The 22,598-nt window shown below is 46.7% G+C and overlaps 1 protein-coding gene across 3 annotated transcripts in view; it reads left to right on the top strand.

The window, feature by feature from the left end:
* The window catches only part of nrg3a (neuregulin 3a), a 302,381-nt gene that overhangs the window by 174,475 nt on the left and 105,308 nt on the right, over positions 1-22,598 (top strand). For all 3 annotated transcript variants that reach the window (XM_086180434.1, XM_086180436.1, XM_086180435.1), the window contains one exon: positions 19,447-19,576. In XM_086180434.1, coding sequence (XP_086036560.1) covers positions 19,447-19,576 — 130 coding nt within the window. The remainder of the gene's footprint in view (positions 1-19,446; positions 19,577-22,598) is intronic.

The following is a 22,598-nucleotide window of genomic DNA, read 5'->3' as shown; positions in this document are numbered from 1 at the left end:
CCTGAATCAGATGTCTCTTTTACAACAATTTAGTCCCATTAAAACAACCGAGCAGCTTCTCCAATGATGTGAGTGTTGTGGTCGGTGGGAGGCTGGAACCGCCACCACCTCAGCTGCATCTACGTGGTCACCTTCTGCATCAGCTGGCCAGTCAGCATCCTTTGAGGAGGCAGGGGTGTGGTCCAGGTGTGGCGGCTCCTGCATAGATGAGCGTAGATTCTGCTGTGCCGTGCTGCTTCTCTGACGTTCTCGTTGGAACTGTCGGTTTAGTTCTTCTATCGATTGGCTCCAGGTTCTGCTGGAACACTCCTCTAGTGATGGGAACAGGGGGGCAGCTTGTCTTTCAGCCATGATGGTGTCATCATCAATCTGCATTGGTGGTGCAACCTGGTCACCCAGCTACTCTGATGTGAACTGGTTTCTAGAACTGGTCTGCTGGTGGTTCAGCTCCAAATGTTTGTGTATGGTGTGAGGAGGACCAGGCTGTCGCGAGGCTGTGCTTGAGGTCATTGTTAGGGTGACGTAATGATGTGGTTATGATTGCAATGATCAGGTGACTGTAGAATTGAGGTGCAGTCCTGGACTCCTCCGTGTGGGAGCTGCCGAGGCTGCCAGGAGGCGTCTTCACCCGTTTTAAACTCCTCTAGAAACATCGATGGAATGGAAGAGAAATGAGAATGAGAGGGGCTGAAAAATCTTTGCTGTCTAATATCTGTCTGCAGTGGGATCACCTCATGCTAACGGTGCTAACGGTGTTAGCGGCAGGAGTGACTGACAAGGTCGCCTTCAAAGGCAAAGTGGGAGCCACGCAGCGGTTCTGCTGGCTGCAGCACTCCGCCTCTGTCACTGTGATGGATCTCCTCCACCCCCCACCCCCTCACTGGCTTGCAGCAAAGGCAAATAGTGTGTGTGTGTCTGTGTCTGTGTGTGTCTGTGTCTGTGTCTGTGTGTGAAAAAGAATAAAGGCAGGAGAAAGGAAGAAGATTTAGGAGTCCATGAAGAGGGTGAATAGGTGGAGCGGGGTAAAGGCAAGAGAGGGAGTTTTGTTTAAATATTTGTATACACAGATTATTCTGCATAGATCATTAATTTAATCACTTTCTCTCACTGTGTGTGTGTGTGTGTGTCTGTGTGTGTGTGTGTGTGTGTGTGGTTGCAGTTGGGGTGATAAAAGAGAAAGTTATTGTGGCGAGGAAGAGGCTAAGTCATCCAGGTCATGGTTATCCAAAGACACTAACTGTAAATCAAAGGCAGCTTGAGACGGCTCCGACACTCGGAGGTGGTAAAGTGTTTTTAATTACGAGCCAGAACCGCCGACACCAGGCCGCCGGGGAGGTGACAAATGTCTTCATCATCAGTAGCCAGCACCTGTAACCTGATGTTCGGAACCAGGCAATGTGTGTGTCCACCAGGAAAGCTCTGGCCAGTTGTGGTTCCCTCCGTGTAGTTTGACACAGGGTTGAAAGTTGTGAAGCAGTTTACTCACTCACTCAAGGTGCTTTTGTCCTTCTCTTGGATGAAAAGTGTGAAACGCTTTTCTCCAGGAATCTTGCATGAAGCAAATCTTGAGCTCGCAGACCAGCTGCTCCCACTGGGTGTCTTTCAGAATCTCCTCAACATGGCCAGTATAGCCGCCACCAAAGAACCATTCCAACCTTCCCAACCGAAAGTTAACCCTCAAGGCTCTCTCCAGGGGCCTCCTCTTCCTCTCCAGGGGCCTCCTCTTCCTCAAGGCTCTCTCCAGGGGCCTCCTCTTCCTCTCCAGGGGCCTCCTCTTCCTCAAGGCTCTCTCCAGGGGCCTCTTCTTCTTCTCTTCTATTCATGACAGCTGTTTTTAGCTTTGCATTGTTTAGCTTAGTTCATTTGTTCCAAGCTGATTGATGAAGCACAGCTGCTGACTGGAGGAGGGTCCCTGCAGTCTTGGCGGGGTCATGGCGAAGGTCACTGCTGGGTCTTGTGCTTGTGCTTCCTGCTGTTGGTAAGTGTGACAGACAGACGTGGGAGTATTTGCAGTCACATGGGGTCTGATGTGAACAGAAGGAAGATCTTCTGAGGGATGATTGAACAGGTCTGAGGTTTACATCCCAGGGTTCCATTTGGATTCTTTGACACTCACCCAGGTTGCAGGCATGACTCTACGAAGGGAGCGAAGAGAAAACCTAGACTGTGAATGCATTTGCCAAGAACGACAGGTGAAAGAGAATACATATTGACAAACCGAGTGAGGGAGAAAAGAGGGCATCAGGGGATTGACACAGAAAGTCAGACATCAGGATGAAGACAGCCTCCTCATTTCATGCCTCCTCACAAGATGTCATCATTCCGTATCTAAGGGCACCGGCTCTGTCCTCACTTTCACTCAAACCTGTCCAATCAGGAGAGGGTGACACGTCATGTGATCTAGCAACTCCCCAAACTCCCAAAAGCTGTTCATAACTCTCTTATCCAGCTGGTGAAGATAGAAACCAGACCTGATACTGGCATGTTAGACGCTGGTCTGCTGTTGGACCCCAGCGAGTGACCAGGTGACCGCTTCATCCAGGTTTGTGTAGGCACACGCAGGATATTAAGATAATGCATTTGTCCCTGTTTCAGAAGGTTTCAAGTGCATTTAGGAAATGAAAATATCTCAGGAGGTAAAATGGGTTTAGTGCCACTTGATGCTGTTGAATCTCCTCTGAACGGTCCAGGATTAGAGACATCCCAGCCGGGTCAAACTACCACACATTCACTTTACGATTTAAAAATCTAGAAATACACATTTATGTGGATTATCTATATTTCAAAACAATTTCTGGCAAAAACAAAATATAATATCAGTGTTTCCACAATGTTAAGAGAATTAGGTGTCTACCTTTTTTACATTTATCTCCCAGCATCTTTGTTTTAATTGATTGTATTTAAAAGAGCTTATGTGCAGTTCAAGCACAAGTATCACCATTTGATGCCCAACAGGTAATAGCTGCAAGCTAATTCCCATCTACGGTCCCTTGACAGGTGGAAACAAAGACACGGTGCAATAACAAAGAAGTTAAACAAGAGCAAACACACAGGACACCAAAGACACAACTACACACACAACCATGCATGCAGCTCCGACACGTGTGACAGTGGAGCGCCGCCGCAGCGATGATGTATTTTTGGGTGATTGAACCAGTAAATCAGCTCTGGTGAACAGAAGCTGATGATCTTCCAGGTTTAGTTCATCAAGATCACCTTCACAAACGAACCCTCTGTTGATGCTGGGAACCTGAACACAACGGTCAGCAGTGCTAAGCTAACGGTAGCCTAGGAAGGAGCTACACCAGGGTCACATGACTTCAAGGTCACCACCACTAAGCTTCAGGCTTCTTGTGTTTCCCTCTGATGACCTTCAATGACCTCCATGACCTCTGTAGACTCCTCTAGACTCTTGTTAGCAACCCACATTTTTCAGACACAGAAATACTCTGACATTCATGATTTATTGACATATTTTCTGCAGTAGAAGACGTCAGAATATTTTTAAGAGGATGTAAATTTGGACTAGTTTTGTGACTGTGATGACCTCCTCACGCTCGCTCGTCTCTGTCCTCGTGCTGCACCTCTCAGAAACCTTTAATTCGGGACGCTTTGGGGCATCGACCCGACTGCAGGATGCAAACAACACGACTATGTTTTTGGTTGCTTGTGTATGAGTTGGTTTTATCACACTTCGCCGGCGATGAACTCTTGTATATTGACTGTGAGTGTGAGAGAGTGTGTTCTGCACACACCCACAGCCCAGCCTTTTTGATTTATGAGTCTGCTTTTCCAGAGAGGGGAAAAATGTGAGGGAGGGGAGAGGAAAATGAATGATGGCGAGAGGGTAATAGTTGAATGAAGACACAAGAATCAAGAGATGATAGGATGAGAAGAAAGACAAGATCAGCTGTCTGACATGTTGGAGGACAGCTGGACTCTGTTTCTGCCTCTTTGCTGTTAAAGCACCACGGACTCATGCCGCCGTAGAATGCTGGAGATTTGCTGAAGTTTACGTCATTGCATTGGAACCAGATTTACTGGCTGCCATCTTTGTTCTCACCATGCTGTGTGCCAGGTTGAGCCCGAGAGGAAACTGGTTTACAGATGTTGTGAATTGTGTTTATTTGACTGCAAATCAAAGCATTAATATGTGTGCATATGTGGCAGGAGAGCCTTGTGTGGCACCTCCGGTGGAGGCTGAGTAAACGGGCATCGCACTGCTGACAAAACCAGCCTTCAGAAGTCAAGTCTGGCCTCTCAGCGGTGGCGTTTTTCACTGAGCATAACTCTGCTGAGCCCACTTGTCTTACTGCCTGTGTCCCTGAGTTGTTTTCATGCTGTTCTCAGGAGTAGTGGACGTTCTGTGGACGTTCTTCCGTAAAGGTGACAGACACCTTTGAGCCAGAACCTTGGGGACATTCCTGAAATGGTTGTGTGGGTTATAAAAATGCTGCAGAGAAAATTTGCAATGTGATTTTGTAGTGGTAAAATACCAAGTGATTTTGATGAAATTTGGTGTGAGTATGTATAATATTAAACGGTGTAAGTGAAGAACTTTTGGAGGTTCTTTCAAACAACCTGTAGAACCTGAAGACTGTTCTATCGGGCCACTGGCAGGATCGAGCCACATGAGCAATGATCAGTGTTTTTCTGCTCATGAAGTCCCATCAGACTCAGAGTCCAGGTGAAAAACCTGGAGGAACATTTTGACTTCTGGAAATTTGTCATCTGCCTTTGATCCAGAAGAGCTGGCTTCAACATGTTCTGAGGACGTTCATGGAGGAATGACCAGGTTTGGAGCTGCTATGTTCATATTCTGCGTCTGCCGTGGAGGTGTGCACTCAGAGGGCTGCTTAAGTTCAGCTGCTTCTTAAAGCCTAGCGCAGAATGAAGGTTGGGACCTTTTCAGCGTTGCACATCTGCACACTCGCTGCTCCTCTAATCTGTGTTTCCCAAATACTTGAGGAGTCTTGCCTACAGCCTCTGGAGGACCCAATTTGAACATCCCTGTGGGAGAACCACCCCATGAAGCAGCTGCAGGCGGCTGTTCTCAGTCAATAAGCTAAGCCATTACAGGCACATACTGCCTGCTTAACAACAAATTGCTGAGAAACTTGGTGAAGGAAGCAGATAAATTACTGGACATTTTTCTGAGGAGACAAAAATATAACAGTGAAACAGATGCACTACTCAGGCTGAATTCTGATGTTCTCTGTCTGCAAGTGGAAAACTGTTTTCAGTGCATTCATGTTTGCTTGAGGAGGTTTTTTTTATTATTATTTCTGGAAGCACTTTGAGTGTTGAACGCAGAGCCTAAATGTGCTCCAGTGTCACCAATTAAAGTGCATGAAGAGATTAAAGGATTTATTTAAATCTCTCCACACACTCAAAGAAACTCAGAGACCCTCTCCCAGAAGACCAGATTCACTGTGGGAAGTCTCAGGGAAAGGGTTAACTGTTGCCAAACTCTCTCTCTCTCTCTCTCTCTCTCTCTCTCTCTTCCCCCCCCCCTTGCCTGATGTGATTAGAAGCCCAGGGCCGCCGGTGCCACTGAGCGAGCACAATCTCGTCTGTCCCAAAAGTAATAGCTTCTTCTCAACTTAATTAAGAAACTCTCTCTGCATTCCATGTGAGTGGGGGGTCGTAGGGGGCCGACACACTCATCACTCTGACTGTGTGTGTATGTGGGGACACATGTTTGGACCACACACACACACACACACACACTCTTAACATTACTGTACAGTGCGGTGAGCTCCTCAGTTCCCTCCTGGGATGTAAAGGAAATGTTCAGGGTTGGAGTGTTTATGACGGGACTCACTTCAGACGCTGGGCTCCTGTATCCCTCTACCTTTTGTCTCCTTTTACTTTTTTGCGTTTTTGCCGGATTGGGAAATCAATCTCAGCACTTCCTCTTCAGAGTGTCTCATCTCCTCAAATGTGTCGTGCTGAGATGAGCAGCTGTGAATGCCTCACCTCGTCTGTTTGACTGAGATTAGACCATCGCACTCTGATACACTCAAAACACATCTGTTTTTCCAACACTAATTTTTCTTTTCTCATTTGGCAATGACAAACTGTTTTGAGTTTGTTTGTTTTTTTACGGTTTTGCTGTTGTTAGCCATTAGCTTCATGCTGGATGTACTTGGCTGGCTCTTTCTGCATTCTGGAGTCACAGAGAAGTCATGAAGGAGGGGAAGAATACATTTCTTATTAGCTCAAGACTCCCATTAATGTGTACTACGTGATGTGTACCCTCACTGGGTGCCTCAAGGCTTTGAGGTAAATAAGTGGTTGTGTGGTTTTAGGGCTGAGGGTCTGAAAACCGTCAGATCAACTTGTGACTGCAGCAGAATGGGAGGTGACAGTTCTTTAACTCTGGACTGTTTCTCCCTCTCTTCCTGCATGTTGCTCGATTTATTCTCACTGCTCACAACCTACACAGGCTGCACAACAGGATCAATATTTATTTTATTCTCTCAATCGTCACAGACAGTCCCGCAGGGGCAGTTATCCATTCATTACTTGGTAAAATGTCCCGTGAAAGCAAATAAGAAATCTGTGTTTGATTGGTCCTAAAAGGCGTGATTGAGGATTATCTGAAACTCTTCTGTCAGAGTCGGCTAAAACTCCAGTCCAGGTTCAGATTGCATGAATATTGTAAGTCTTTATTTGATTTCATAAGACTCCAAATGTCTCATTGGATTTCACTGTAGTTCAGGGATTCCAAATCTTAGATAATTCTTAGACGTTCAGTTAGATTTTTGGGACAATTTAAAAGTAAGAAAATCATCCAGCTCTTTCTTTCTCATTAGCTGCAATCTACTGCTGCTGTCGAAGCAAAGTTGGGTCACATTTACACTTTTAATGAACAGAAAAGTTATCAAGAGTCCTCCATCGGTAAACTAGGAGCGTGTACAAGTACTTCCTGACCTGTGTATTAATACCAGGCCCACTGAGAGAAATGCTTTGATGCTCTGAGAGGAACTGACTGAAACTCCAGCTCTTAGCATGACATGGATAAAGACATCATCTCAGGAGGTGATGGCTGCTCTGTGTTTTCATCTGTAGCGCCGCGGCTCAAGAGCTGGAACGTGTCTTCATGCCTGAGAGAGCGAGCGCACAAAATCACCGTGAACATTAGGGAGATGAGGGTTCCAGAGGGGGCGGGGCCAGAGCTCTCTTATCGCACACAGCTGTCAATGCTCCTCTCGCTCCTGTCTGACTTTACCTCCGTGGGGTCTGTTTCTCTGTGGGTGGGTTGATTTTCACTGACCAATCAAAGAGACTGGATCTGAGCACTGATGCTGCCAACAGAGAGGCTTCAAGAGCGGAAAGTAGCACAGCGAAACTAACTATGATGTCAGGCAATGCTGAGAAGACATGCAGCATAAACTTGACAACCGGTGTCGGACATAGATGGATGGATAAAACCTTTATTGATCCCCAAGGAAAGTCTGGTGAGCATCTGTGTCCAACATGTATATTGAAGGAAAGGAGAAAGTTCTGGCAGACTGAAGGCAAAATAGAACATGGCAGTACAATCACACACACACACACACACACAAACAAAGGCTTCGATGCTTGTAAGAAATGGTATCGTCGTGATATTCCACCTTAAAAGTGTGATTTGCCCCTCAGCTTCTCCGTACGCGACGTCTTGGTTCATCCAGAATGTAGAAAACGCCACCTTGTACGTGCTGCTGGAAGCTCCTGGAGACGGACCAACAAAAATCCGGTCCAGTACAAACTGTCAAAAGCATCATCCAGGAGAATCTGAGTCATCTTAATCCAGTGGTTTGCTCAACATCCCACAAACACTTTGATCTGAGCTGGAAACTACCAGACTAAATCAATCGACTTCAGTCTAAATGAGCGAGTGTGACCAGGCGTGCATGTTTGAATTTGGCATGCGTGTTCAGTTGTAATCCCGCCTCCCAGCCTGTCCAGAGAGCCTGTAGAGTGCTGAAGCAGATGTGTTCCGATCAAAGAGTTGGTGGACTTGAGTGACAGCACGGCTGCGTAGAGAAGACGAGGCTGCAACTGGACGATGCTCCTGAGAGGTGTCCAACAGACTTTTTGGATGGTTTCACTGTTGCTGATCTTGACTTTAGCAGCACGGCCAGCATTTTCTGAATTCCAGATTCACCAAGAAGTCAAGCAATGGGGTAGAAGTCCTTCTTGAATTAAAGTACATGATAGTCAAATGCACTTTGTAGGTCAAATATCACTTTAAGTTGATTATCAAACCAGTAATGCGTCCGTAAATTAACCAAACTCCCGTGGGAAAGCTCGCTGGGCTGCCTGAACCAGCGAAGTGTTGGGACCGGTTCAAAGGCTGCCTCTGTATTCTGAGTTTGGAAATGATGACCAACACAATACTACATGATTCCAGGAGTGCCTCCGTCGGCCGGCTGATCCGCGGAGTGACGCTTGACCTGAATAGACCCTGCCATCCAATTCCGGCTGAGGCTTTTCTGTCTGGCATATTGAAGAGACCTGTCATTTTGTAGCAAACAATGTTTCAATCATCAGTGCTCAAACCAAGAAGAGTGCTCCAAGATTCAGGCAGCTTAAAGAAGCAGACTATTTCCTTTACAACTGGGATTTTCACACATTTTCATGTTTTGGACCCCTAAGTTGACTCAGGCAGCTGGGGGCCTTTATATCTGGAGGTCCAGAGCAGCAGGAATTACCCTCCACCCCCCGAACCCGTGGGATTAGTCATGTGGATTATCACAGACAAGATCATCATCACTAACGAAACCTAAATGCAATGGTTAGCAGTACAAAGTTAGTCTTTGACGTACTACACCACGGTCACATGACTTCAGCAACACCACATCTAAGCTGCTTTCACCCTGATGACCTTTAATGACCTCCACCTCCTCTGTAGTTTCCCCCAGACACTTGTTAGCAACCACCATCAACCACAAACTCAGTCAGATACACCGTTTTCCAAAGGACTCATCAGGGCTCACGACTGTGGTTTGGTCGAGGCAGCGTTGGAATTCTCTCCTGAGCGTGTGATTATAAGAGATTTGACTGTCATTGATAAAGTCCTGAGTAATTTAAAAGTTAAGTTATTTGGTGCTTTTTTTTCCAGCTCATTATTTTTAAGGCAAAAAGTAAATCAGCCAGAAAACTGATATTGAAGCGAGCAGGAAGGTATGAGAAGATGATCGGGAATAGAAAAAAGAGAAATGTTCCTAATGTGGAACTGTTGTTCTGACCCTGCAGTTGAATATCTAAATGTCAGATTAGCTGTGCTTGCACAGACATTTAAATCAGAGAGACACTTAATGCTCCAAGTGTAACAGCTTACGCAGGGAGATGCCTTTTGGTTCACTTCAGTTTTTTCAGCGTACAAAAAAAAAAGTCAATCAAGGGAAAAATAAAGTTTACAGTCACATCAGGTGACTCCAACCAGAGCCAACAAAGTGAAGAGTGAAAATTAAAGAAAGTTAGCGTGCCCATAGAGCCACAAGGGCCACATTTATGGGTAATAAAGCGCAGTTATACTTTAAGCACCACATTTTACAAATCACTGAGCTAATCTTTTTTCTCTTCAATTAGCAAAGAGGAAATAAAAGAAACAAAAACAACCAGGTTGCACTTTAGATAAATGGCAAAAGTTATCAAACCCTGAAATCTGAACTTATTTTAAATTGCTAGGTGTCCCCTTTTTTTTAATAAAAGTGCAGATTGGCTGTCAGTCTGTCATATTATCAGCAGTTCTGTACTGGAGGAGTTGTAGCAGCAGAACTCCGAGAGCAGGAGGGTGAATATTTGGATGAGCAGCCGCAGCAGCAGCGGTAGCCACGTTCACATTAGCCGGCGGTTTGTGATTGTAATCTCCAGTGTCGGACTGGAGCCTGCAGGGATACAGAGCCCATCCTCAGAGAGCACGCCGGAGCTATCACCTGCAGGCTAATGAATTTCTCCACTGTAGAGACAGATGGCCGGGGGGCTCCACCAGGCCTGATACTCAGCACTGTTTATTTGGCGAAGCCCCGAGGTGTCCTGTGAATACGAGCGGAGCGGAGAACAGGAAGGAGCAGGAGGGCTTCACGGGCCACGAGGAGCTGACTGACTCATGGACAGATTAACAGTGGTGGCGTGCCTATCTGCAGTCAGCAGGTGCTGTTAAAATGAGCCACCGCAGTGAGTTTATGGACGTGTTTGATGGAGAGAGAGAAGCAGCTCCTCTCAGATCTCCATGATTAGTCCGTGTTGACCAGCCAGCTGTCTTGACACGAGGCCATTTAGTTTTTGTTTTGTTGTTCCGTCCGAGGCCTGTTCACACACACGTATCTGTGCCGTACCACTCCAGGCCAAGTATCTGCAATGCAGTGGCTGGCATGGATTAGCACTGCTGCCTCTGTGCAACACCCCCGAGGCTGAATAGACAGATTGAAATGCACACACACACACTCACACACAAGATCATGCAGACACACACAAGCATCGGATGCAATTGGAGAGCTACTGCAACTTTACTCAACAGCAGGCATCATTCAGGTAGATCCCATCTCCTCGCGCTCATCCTCTGTCTTTAACCCCCCACCCCGATGCTTTCTTTGCCGTGTAGCCATCCCTCGCTCTATTGACCAGCTCTGTCTCCCATTGATCTGAACATCCTGCTGGAAGGGAGACACATGTCTCCGTATGGTGGAGGAAGAAAGATCTGTATCTAAAAGTGGAGATGCAGGAAGTGATGGTCTCTCGCCACTCATTCTTCCCTCTGCATGGAGAGAAGAAGAAATGATTGTAGTTGTACAAGACTTATTGTTTGGCTTGGCTCCATCCTCTGTGGAGCAGTGGGCAACCGCAGTGCAGCGCCTGGGAGCGACTCCAGATCCTTCCGCTGGTGCCAGCGACCGGCCATTTTAAATTGTTTCTGAGTTCAAGCTGAAATTTCCAACGGGAAGTCAGAAATTCCAACTTCCAATTCACCCACAGCATCAACAACTACGAGAACCAGTCAGGAACTACTTAACCGACTGATGTTTCCGCCTGTTGAAGGCCGTTCTTTTGTGGTCGCTGTGGCCAACTGCACGGTCGTAGGGTAAACTTTGGGTATCAACAAGAGTGTGTCTCTACAGCTGCTCTTTTGAAGTGACTTTCATACGATTGGCACTGAATGGTAATGAAATTGGCTGACAAGCTGGTTATTTATCCACATGGTGCCTGAACACAGCAGCGTTTCAGAAATACAACTCCTTGTCATGTTTTTAGAAATGTGTGTTCTGAAATGTCGCCAGCCTCCAATGAGCCTCGCGAGGTCTCTGTATCGATGAATCTGATTTGGCGAATATTTATTGGGCAGCTTTGTAAAAGTGGGTCTGAGGAGAGAGGAGAGGTGTGCTGTTATCTTTATTGGATCATGTTGTGCAATAATGATATCCTCACACCACCAGAGCCTCCCGGTGTCTGACATTGCAGCTACAGACTGCAATGTCAGACTCACTGTCTCCCAGGGAGGCTACGGGACCAGGAACCAGAAACTGGGTTTGATAAAACAGAATAAATGTCCATGCTGCAGAACGTTGGATGATAACACTTGAATGTGTTTTTTCCGTCAGAAGGAATTCGGGTAAATATCAAGCCGATGTACCGCTAGGCCGAGAAGAGATGGCTAGATTAGAATAGAATGATCCTTTTTACAGAGCTGTGTTGGACACTTTGAGACACAATAGAACCAAAACCCGGAGCGTTTGAGGGCCGCGCGTGTGACTGTTGGCAGAGGGCCGCTCCCTCACGGTCTGGGTGGAGAAGAAGTTGGGCAGTAGAGAAGGGACATGAACGCTACAGCTTCAGTTCGAGGTTAGCTGAGCACATGTTCAGAAAGCCTTTGATTCGTCTCTAAACTGAGAGAACTGACTCAGACGCTCCTAAACTGATGGAAGCTTGCAGAAATCCTTCAGTGCAGGAGTTTGTTCAAAAACACAGAACACAGGATCACCCTTCATGAAATGGAATGAGATGCAGTCACTGAATAGAAAACTCCATCAAAGTTTGTCGCGTTTGCAGTGAAATATATTCAGAAGTTAAAAACGAGCCCAATCTTTCATTAGGACAGGATTCATCCGTTGAGCTGCTCTGCTGCTCTCAGTTCGCTGTCTCGGCTCTGTGTCACGACGGAGGACTGTGGGTTGAGCATCATGGCTCCCGATCAAGCGACAGAGACGTTGCCTCAGATGATTATGGTTTATATTTGAATGAAGAGTAGGTTCCTGAATATTTAACAGGGATTTTTACCTCACAAAATTCTTCTCTGCTGTTGTTCTCTTTAGGCCTGTTATTGATGTTTTGGTACAGTATTTGTTTGCATTGGTGAGACCAAATCAGGTGGGGCGCCACTTGGGGAGCCCTGCTCCGAATCCCACTCACGGCACCTTTAAAGGCTCTTTTGAAGGAGGAGCTACTCGCTGTTTTTGTTCACCTCCCTTGATGTGTGGCACCAAATGTGGTCAGGTGATCAATGACAAATGTTACAGCAGCACATTGTCAGTGATTCCAACCAACAGGAAGCAGCAGGCACTAATTAGATGTTAAGTGAACCAGTGTGACAGTTGTGGCCTCCTCCCAGCATCAAGGTGCTGGGGAGGTCAGACCCGCCTCCGTCAGTCAAAGTGAGCTGCTCCATCCTCTGAGTATCAAATGTCAAGATACTTCAATTTTGAGATGATAATTTTCTAAAACTCCTGCCTCGCTGACGTGTGCCCTCAGAGACACCTTGAAACTTTTTAGCTTCACAGTATAAAGTTCATCATCAGTGAGACTGTGTTAGCAGTAACATTTTTATGATCTCTGGAGAGAAGACGTCAATGTTCCCCTGATAAAATACACGTTTGAAGACCCGAACCACCTGAGGCTCCGTCTGTCTGCTGAGCAGCTCCTGGGTGGTTTACTCACGTGGCCTGAGCGCGTTTACGCTGTACGTCTCCCATCAGCTCCCCTGCATTATTTCTCTATGTAGAGCGAGAACATACTGTCGTGTAAATGTTGAATTGACAGTTTCAGTCGTCGTGGACCGGCAGAGACTGTAGCTGTCCGTCAGCGACCGGTGTTTAGTTCACACTTGGTTTGGCAGAACTACAGTGAAAATGTCAAAGTGTCTTCACAGGAAAATGTCATTCTAATGAGCAGCTAAAAGGTGTGTGGTTCTACCTAACAGCTCCATGTTTGAGTTCATTAGAGGACTACAGCAGCATAGCGCTCACTTTAAAAGGACGAATGGAAACATCCTGTCACTGCTAATGATTCCGCGTGTCATCGGGGCTCCACAATTAACTCCACCAGTGCTGATGACATTCTCCTTAAATAAAGCATGAGCCTGTGCTGTGAGGACGTCATTGAACTGGAGAACACAAGTAGAGCTCATCACAACAGGTTTCCCAGCACCACCAGGTCCCCCAGCACCACCAGGTCCCCCAGCACCACCAGGTCCCATGACCCTCATCATCCCACACAGCTCTATTTGCAGAGCTCACAATCACTAATAATTGATCGCACATTTCAATCCTCAATCACATCGACTCAAAATATAAAAAGGTCAAGGATAACCCAAAGCGCCAGATCGGGTGTCGAGCATCCTGGCGCGATGATGCATCAGGTCCCAGGTCTGGGACTCTTCCAGTCTGCTCTCTTTGTTCCAGTCTTAATACTGAAGGCCACAGTGACATTTAAGCCGATTCAACCCAACTGCAGGTGCAAGGTGTAGTTTTTCCTGACGTGCTGTTACACTGGTCCTCCTCCTCTTCTCTTGTATCCTTTCTTCTCTCGTCTCTGCATCTCTAGTGTTTATTCCTGCTCTCAGGGTCGATCAAAAACCAGTCAGGCCAGAGCCACTGGCTAGCAGTTAGCATTGCGGCCTGGCCGGTGGGCTAGCTGGCTGTGGTGCTGCCACTTGGAGGGGAATATCATCCTTGAAGGACATTGTTAGTGGCGTGCTGGCAGGAGTGTGACACTTGAACCCCTCACACACTCTCAGTGGCAAGAGAAGGAAGTGACACAGTCATCTGACATCATGAGAGAATCCCACATCACCTGAGGGGCTTCAGCCTTGCTGCCGGTGTGCCTTCTGTATCCGTGAGCCACCAATTACTGCCAAGTCAGCATTTAGTGGGTGATTAGTAGAGCTTGATGGAATATGTTCAGTGTTCAAGCCGTTCAGCTGAATGTGGCAATTCATGTGGACAAGGTTGCAATCCAGCAAAAGAAGCTGTCGGAGATGTTGCACTGCGGTCAGTCAGTAGAACGTCTGACGCCGTCGGATCGGCCGCGCTCTCCTCACATGTGGAGTCACACATGAGGGTTCGATTCCATTTGATCTCAGCGCAGAGACCGAAACCTCGCCACCGCTGATATAATGAGAAACGGAGCGATGGACGGGAGTAAGAGTCCTTCAGAGGGCACGTCTCTCCTCAAGTCCATCAACTGGCGAATGCAAACGTCGACACGTCAACTTGGAAATTGTTTAATTTCAGAATGAATTTGTAAACTGCAAATGAGGAGTAGACTTTCTCCCCTGGATCGTCTGTGAGAGGAAATATTGACTCATTTGATGAAGGATTTCCACACAGTGAACCCGCCGTACCCCCCCGCTCAGGCCTTCCTGGGATAACTAACTACTTTTACGTTTCTCCTTCTCTCTCAAGTCTTTTGACTGCAGAAATGTAATTTTGTGTTTGTTTGCTTCTGCGGTTGGATCTTTGTGCTTCGCTGTGCAGAATGATGGCGGTGCAGCTCTAGGAAGCTGCTTTCATCGATGAAAGCGTTGATGCTCTGTGGGTTCATCAAAATATTTCAACAACACGACTACAATAATCAGCACCATATAAGTGGGCGTGGCCACCGCTCCAGACAATCCCCCCTGCATTGTTTCCAAATGTTGATGAATATTAATTACATGTTAATTAATGTCTTGACTGACAGATCCATGTGTGCTCTGTTAATCAGGCTGTAAAACAAAGTCAGCAGCAGTGCAGTGAACCGACCGGCAGCTGAGCAGCACCAAGGACAGACAAGAAGAAGTAAACACAACTTCTGATATTCCATCTCTTTAGATTTTTTTTTTTTTTTTGCCACTCTTTCAAGGCTGACTTCTTGTCCAATTCATTGCTGTTTATGGTCGCCGTGGTAACCTAATGATGCTGAAGCAGAGCCCAGTGTCACGTTTCATCTTCTCTTTATTTGTTTGACAAAGGCCACTTTGTACAGTCGCCATGTGCATTTGTGAGTTCAAGGTGACCTCTGGTTAAACTCTACACCTGCCGCTCGTCCCCCAAAGGGGCGGGGCTAGTGAAGAAACACATGTGACACGTATGGGAGACACTCCTCTGTTTCAGTTCTAGTCTGCTTAAAGCTAAAACACTGCGAATGAACTTAATAGTGAAGTAGGAGACCAGCAGTTAAACTTAAGAAAGAATACATTTACATATTTATGGATTCTGAATGTTTTAATGAGGGAGAAGAAGGAAGTGGTAGTTGAAAGTACAGCTGAGGTGTTTTTAGCTCCGATCCTTGGACACATAGTTCACCCTCTCAACAATGTAAAAAATGACTTGTCTTTTTTCTTCTGTTGATTTTCTTCCTGTAAAACAGGATATGACACGTGTTTATATGAATGTGCACCCACTGATAATCATGACATCCACCCGCCAGTCAGTCTTTAGCCGCTCGTCTGTCTGAGATGCAGCAGCTAGCTCCTGAGCAAATCTGGTACTTCAGTGTGTTTTTGGGTTATTTGCCACCTCAGACCCTGTTATCCCTCCTGTTGCCATGGTTACGGGCCCGCTGGCTCAAATATATTCATGTTGAGGAAAGTAGGAATCCCTGACAGCTCTAGATGGTGAGCAGTGGATGAGAAGGACTCGCTGTCTCTGATGGAACTGCTGTCCTTTTGCCGTACATTACAGTATGACATGCGTGGACACGCCCACTTTTCAGTGTTTCAATCAGATTCCATCCATCTATATTTTCTCCCTCTTCTCCTGTTGAGGGTGGTGGGGGTGGAGCCTATCCCAGCAGCCTTCCCCCTGGACGGGTCACCAGTCCATGGCAGGGCCAACACATAGAGACAGACAACCATTGGCTCTCCCAGCCACGCCTACGGTCAATTTAGAGTCTGGATTAACCTGGTCCCTCTTGATGTCTTTGGACTGTGGAGGAAGCTGGAGTACCAGAGAGAACCCAGCAGGAACAGGGAGAACATGGAGACTCACCCAGAAAGACCCCGTGCTGCAGCCGGGGCTCCACCCACAACCTTCTTGATGGGGGCCACAGTGAGGACCTCTGCTCCACCCACAACCGTCTTGCTGGGGGGGCACAGGGAGGACCACTGCTCCACCGGGCCACGCAAACAGATTTGTAATTTTGTAATTTCCCACTTTTCTCTCCTGTTTCCCTCAGATATGCCAAAATAGAGTAGTGAGCTGCACTTTAGGATTTTTTTTTTTGTATCCTAAGACAAAAATACCTGGTCTTTTGGTGTGTGTGTGTGTGTGTGGGGGGGGGGGGTCTAACTCTGTGGCTGATGAACGTATTTTCCAAGGAACATATTTAGTGTGAGTCAAGGCTGCACCGTGACTCAGGGCCCCACATCTGCATGTGAGGAGGCTGCGCCTGCTGTATATTTCCCCTGCCATTCTTGGTTTACAAAATGGAAGAACAATAATTAAATCATGAATACTGCATCACCTGCACCCTCTAGTGATTGGATTTATCTCCCTGCTGATCTCCTTCGCATATTCAGCAGTTTGAGAGTCTTGGAAACACATCAGTGTCACTGTTGGAAGTTGGGGGAAGACTCATTGATTGTTTTTCATTTCTTACTGAATTATTTAATATTACATAAAGGACGTCCGCCTTTCCTCCCCGCATTCAAGAACCGCTTTGATGGAGAAGAGAAAATCAGCCCATTCATTATTCCGTTCTCATTTCCCTCTTGAACTGAGGTGTTGAGAGGGGGAGACAAAGGGAGTAAAAGAGAAGCTGAAGTGGGGGGTTGTTGTTATCCAGCGCCCGATGCTTTATTGATCCCCACGTTGCTTCTCCCTCGCTCGTTCGCACTTCACAGCACGCCACAGTAAATTGGACTGTTTTCTTCAGCATTGATTGGCGTCTGCCGTCGTGTGAATGATGTTTTCCAACTTCCATAGATGGATCAGATTTTTTTAGTTTTTATTTCCTGTGAATGATGCCTGAGCTGACAGGTGTCGAGTGTGAAGCTAAACAAGCCACAGAGCGTCGAGGCGGCGGCAACGACGACGCGTGTTGCTTCTGTCACTTACATTTGCCGAAGCAGCTGAGCCCAGTTCAGTGGTGAGATGATGTCTGCAGGGAAATCTTTCATGTTTGGAGAAATAAGTTTAGTGTTGCAGATGAGGAGCAATGACACAGGACTGATTTGTGCAGTGAGTTGTGCGCTACAAGCCGCAGGAATCATGTCAGGGACAAACTAAAAGCCTTTGTTGGAGTCAGAATTCCCTCTGACTCCATTAGAACTTGTCTCTCTTTCTCCTTCCACTTGGCAGCTGTGAGGAGAATTGAATTTAATCTCCCCGTGAATCCATGTGAACCATCAATACAGTTTAGCTGCAGATGATGGTTGTGTTGTTGTGTGCATCCATGGATAAATGGGGTGGATTGGTTGTCAAATTGTGGCCCATATCACCGTAGAGAATATGATTCCACTCAATGACCGCGTCTCTTTATGTCTGCAAAGCCACCAATCCCAGCTTTACTGCTACACTGGAAACAAATGTTTGTTGGGATGCTCTTTTTGTTCACAACAAAGGACCTTAAAAAATACAGCACACAGTGACACAAACTCACACTCACAGAACCGGCTTGCACAGAATTCATGTAACCAGCACATGAACACATCGAGAAATAGGAGGAACAGAAGTCCACCATTGTTTAGCAGATATTCCAAACTCGTATTTATTGAGTGATGCCGGGCGATGAGGGGCACCAGCAGAGTAAACTGACGTCAGCGGTAAGAAGCTAGAATCACAGGCCCCCACTCACCATCATAATTAGTTACCATATGAAGAGAACAGTGAGTGTGGTTGACAGCAGTGATGGGTGTGCCCCCCCCAAACACACACACAGCCCGTTTGGCCCTGGTTGGTTTTAAATGGGTTAATGAGCAACTGCCTTCACCAGGCTGGACGAGCCGCTGCGTCGACCCTCTCGTGTTCACTGTTGACGTTGTCGTTTGTTAAAACCACATCTGGGGCGCTGATCTGATGTCTGACCGAACCCCCTCCCTCACAGGGAAACTAGTCCCTGAGCAGCCAATTACCAGGGGTTGTTCAACATCCCTGGAGCCCAATCAGCAAGCAGCATCTCAACATCCCCGCCTCTCGCCCTACCTGCGTGCTCCGCACCGCTGATAAAGGAACATTGAAATGCATTGTCACCTGTCCTCACCCCCTCCCCCACACCGCTCCTTAAGTCTGGAGGAATCATCACTTCATTGGGATGTCACTTCCACGTGGCGTGAAAGGACAAGCTCCTCCGCTACGCTGCTGCAGCAGCATCCTGGGAGTCGGCAAGATTTTTAATCACTGAGGCACTCGGTTTCAGGTCATGATTGTTCATTCAGCTACTTTAAAAACATGGCTGAGAGTTGCCTAATGAGACTCATTTTTCATTTGTAAGCACAAAGGAAGCAGTCAGCAGCAGGTTTACGATTAATAAAATCATCTGTGGTGCACATCTGATTTCTCTCCGCGTCTGGAAGCGATGTCGCGACCGAATGCTTCTCAAGCTTTCAAAACATTCCTGATGGATGACTGCCCATGGACTCTTTTAATTTCTCCATTTTCATTCATCCTTCCTTTCCATAAATTATCTTCGGCGAGCAGTAAAAAGCCTACAGCCCCATTAATTGCATAGTTTTTAAACTCCGGGGTCTCTACCGAAACTGTTGCTCTACATATTAATTTTAATTACAAGATCATCCATAAAGGAATTCTCTCCCAGAAATGTTCCACGGTCCAGAATCAGCCGTGCCTGCCGTGATAAATGGCTGGGACAAGTCACGCTCTCCAACAGCACTACTGTGACCACCGAGTATTAATCACAGCGGGACAGATTATTACCCGTCCGCCATCCATCTTTGCTGGTGACACTGCGGGTTTAAACAAACAATAGTGAGCTTGTATTATCCACAGTGTACAGTGTGTTAGGTGGCAGTTGCAGACACTTGCTATAGATCCTTAAGGTGGAGACTGAGTAGCCTCGGCTGCAAAACTGACTCGCTCCTCAGGTTTTTCTGCTGCCATTCGGGGTTATATCATCATTTATTCATAGAAATGTTGGGTGAAGGGACCATTTTAATAAAGTTTTAGGAGTAATAGCCTGCAACAAAACCTGGGAAAGATTCATTCAGCCTTTTCACTAATAAGAGTTTCTGTGTTTGTCGTGCAGCATCTCCCACGGTCCCACCACTGCACTCGGAGCACTTCAAACCGTGTCATGAGAAGGACCTGGCCTACTGCCTGAACGGCGGCGAGTGCTTCGTCATCGAGACGCTCAGCGGGCCTCACAAGCACTGCAAGTAAGTGTCTCACCTGCTGTTCACCTGCTGCGGCTCTTCCTCTCTCTCCGTTTGCTCTCCAACCACTTTTAAGAGCGTCTGACAGCACGTCCTGCAGTAACCAGACAGTCGCTGGCCGACCAGGCCGCGTCTGATCTGTTCCTGCTGGACACTTGGGAAGAGGTGGACCCGTTCGGGAAAATCAGCTGACTGCCATTCTTCAAGTCGAGCTCAGACTGGCTGCTGTTTACTTGCTTGAGTTTGGCTGCAGAATAATTTGTTGATCTGTCCCTTGAGAACAGGACTCCACAGGTTTGCTTCCTGAAAAGAGGATGTGAATACTGCTGCTGCTGTTCATGTCTGTCTCAAGCATCTTTTAGGTGAAAACAGGTTTTAAAGCTTTCGTCGACGGTCATTTCTTTTAAACTCTGCATTTTGCTGCCCTGATGTTAAACTGTTGTGGCCGTAGCCGAGTCAGGCTGGTAGCCGGTCTCATATCATATCCCACATCTCAGACAACATCTCGTGTTTAATCACTGCAGAAACATTTGAGCCAGCAGAAAACACAGTCGTCAATCGATCGTATTGAACAGCCAAGTCTCAGTCCCAGGCAACAGCCCAGATGCTTCGATTCAGCCATCCGCCTCCATCTTTATGAACCTGATGGAGTTTTGTGCTCATGTTGTCGAACCAACTGGTGCAAGGCTTGTTTAGCCCCTTCGGGGGGGCTGCGATTATTAACGCCACCCTTCAATTTTAAAGTCAGATCAGTCTCACAAAGACAAGCGCGCACAGAGGGACTCCCATTGGTGCTCTCAGGATTTATAGGCCAAATATTCATCCTAAAAAATCTGTTAAAATATCTTTATGAACCTTAGATTTTCATTTGTGTGCACTGGAAGTATTTAAGGGGGAGTCTTTTATGTATAGATCCTGAAGTATAAACAAGAGAGATTTTGACAAAAGTTCAGCGACCACTTGCAAGCGTGTACAGTACGTACACACACACACACACACACCACTGCAGTGAAAACAAGCTGCCTCCAGCGACCGTCTCATAAACTTTTCAGATCATCCTTTAAAGTAAGTGATTCAGAAAGAAACTGAATTTTCTTTTCATTTTACTGTTTGCTCTCATCTATCGCAGTTTCCCCTTCTGAAAACACTTCTCATTGTGTATGAAGAGATTTGTCTGTGCAGCTGTGTGCGCGCGCGCGTCTTACTTGTCCCAGATTTGAGAGTAGAGCTCATGGGCACTTAGCCCGTTCAAAAGTGGGGCCCTTTACTAATTAAGTCCCAGAACAACTTCTTCCAAAATCTGACCGCAGGACATCCACCCGACCTGTTTTTCAAAGAGCCTGTTTTCCTCCCCTGGGGTGCGACTGAGCATCCGCGTGCACGCAGGCTGTGTGTTTGTGATGCTGAGTTTTGCTTCTGTGATGTAAGTGAGAGGCACGGCATTGAAGATATGAGGATTAACTTGGACACAAGAGCTGCAGTGTTGTGTTTGCATGATTTATATGGATGAACGCGGTACGTTTACATGCAGGGGGCAGTCTCAAGTCCACTTTGTCAAGGATGCTGAAATACAAGATGCTGCTACCTGTCAGCATGGGCACCCAAAGCTCCATGAGGATGACCTACATCCCTGGAAACTAAAGATTAATTCAGCAGAAATGTACCTGCATTAGAAAACGGCAGCACACAAAAAGGGGATGGAGGTGATGGGGCAGAATGCAGAGCCATTGGTCGGGTAGACCAGACCAGCAGCAGGCCTCTCTCAGGCCGCCTTCCCACACGCCGATGTTTGGGGCCTGTAGATCCGTCATCCTGGAGGTCCAGCCAGCTCTCGGGAAACCTCCTGTTATTTCTTTTCAGCTTGGTATTTGCCTTGGGTATGTGTGCTACCAAAAACAAGCTAGCAGGCTACAATTGAGCTAAACAACAGGCTTTTGCTGTCTCTGCTACTGAGGTATTCCACGCTTCTGAAACCAGACAAAATGAGCCTCTCACCATGGGCTAATTAGTGGGTGTTTCTGTCTCCATCCGGGAGACTTACAGGAAGTAACAGACGCCAACCAGGGTGTAACGCCCCACCCCTCTTAGAGAAACGCATTTCTAGTACGAACAAATTCAGTGACAAGATGCTGCTTAAACGCATGTAAATGCCCTGTGAGAGCAAACCACTTCAAAGAATATTATACGCTGCGTAATCCAGTCAAAAGTCAACCAGAGTCCATGACTGCAACACCGTCTGTTTTCTTAGCTTCATCTTTTATTCCGGAAAGGGATGATAGTTAAAAGAGAAGCAGGATAAGAGAGAGCAGGAGAGAAATACCAAGCTGTAGGCGGACGAGGAGTCGGGAGCTGTTGCCCTCCTCCCTCCCTTGCTTTTGTTGCTATGGAAACATAATCTGTGGATAAGTGTAGCAGTTAAAGAGTGAAGGTTTGCCATGTATGCTGAGAGGGCCTTGAACACTGACTGTCTCTGCATTTTTAATGTGTGTTGAGACACAAAGGAGAGGGAAATGTGCACCTAGTTGATCTCTGCTGCTGAGTGGTGTCAGTTTGGGTGACAGCTGGTCTGAGTTAAGCATTTGAAAATACCAGTGTGAGAGGGTGAGGATTTATTGTTCTAGATTTCGTAAGCTCAGGCTTCGATGATGTTTAACTGCTGTTCTGAATGTTAATGAATGGATGAGACTTAAATGACTTGAGAATCCATATTCCTAAAACCAGACACGCATTGTATTCCAATGCTGTGTGACAGGATCAATACATAATCTGCTTCAATTTGTGTTTACAACAAATTGAGACAAATCAGACTGTGAGTGTGTGATCAATGCAGACGTTTAATGGGGATAAATTGAGCCAGTCTGTGGCGTTGTTTGTCACACGATTAATCATTTGTATTTGCAAGAGAAAATTGGATCCTTTTTGCAGTGATTTCCTCCAAACAGTCATAACTCAAGTATCAAGCGGCGTTCGCCACTACTTCTAAAGATTGTCCCCCTGAGTGCTGTCGAGTTGTGTAGTCAACCTA

This window comes from Aulostomus chinensis, chromosome 16 (assembly GCF_037954235.1).
Source record: "Aulostomus chinensis isolate RoL2024-O1b breed Wild chromosome 16, RoL_Achi_v1.0, whole genome shotgun sequence".
Lineage (NCBI taxonomy): Eukaryota > Metazoa > Chordata > Actinopteri > Syngnathiformes > Aulostomidae > Aulostomus > Aulostomus chinensis.
Note: the sequence above shows the minus strand (reverse complement) of the source record. Positions and strands in the feature narration are given on the sequence as shown.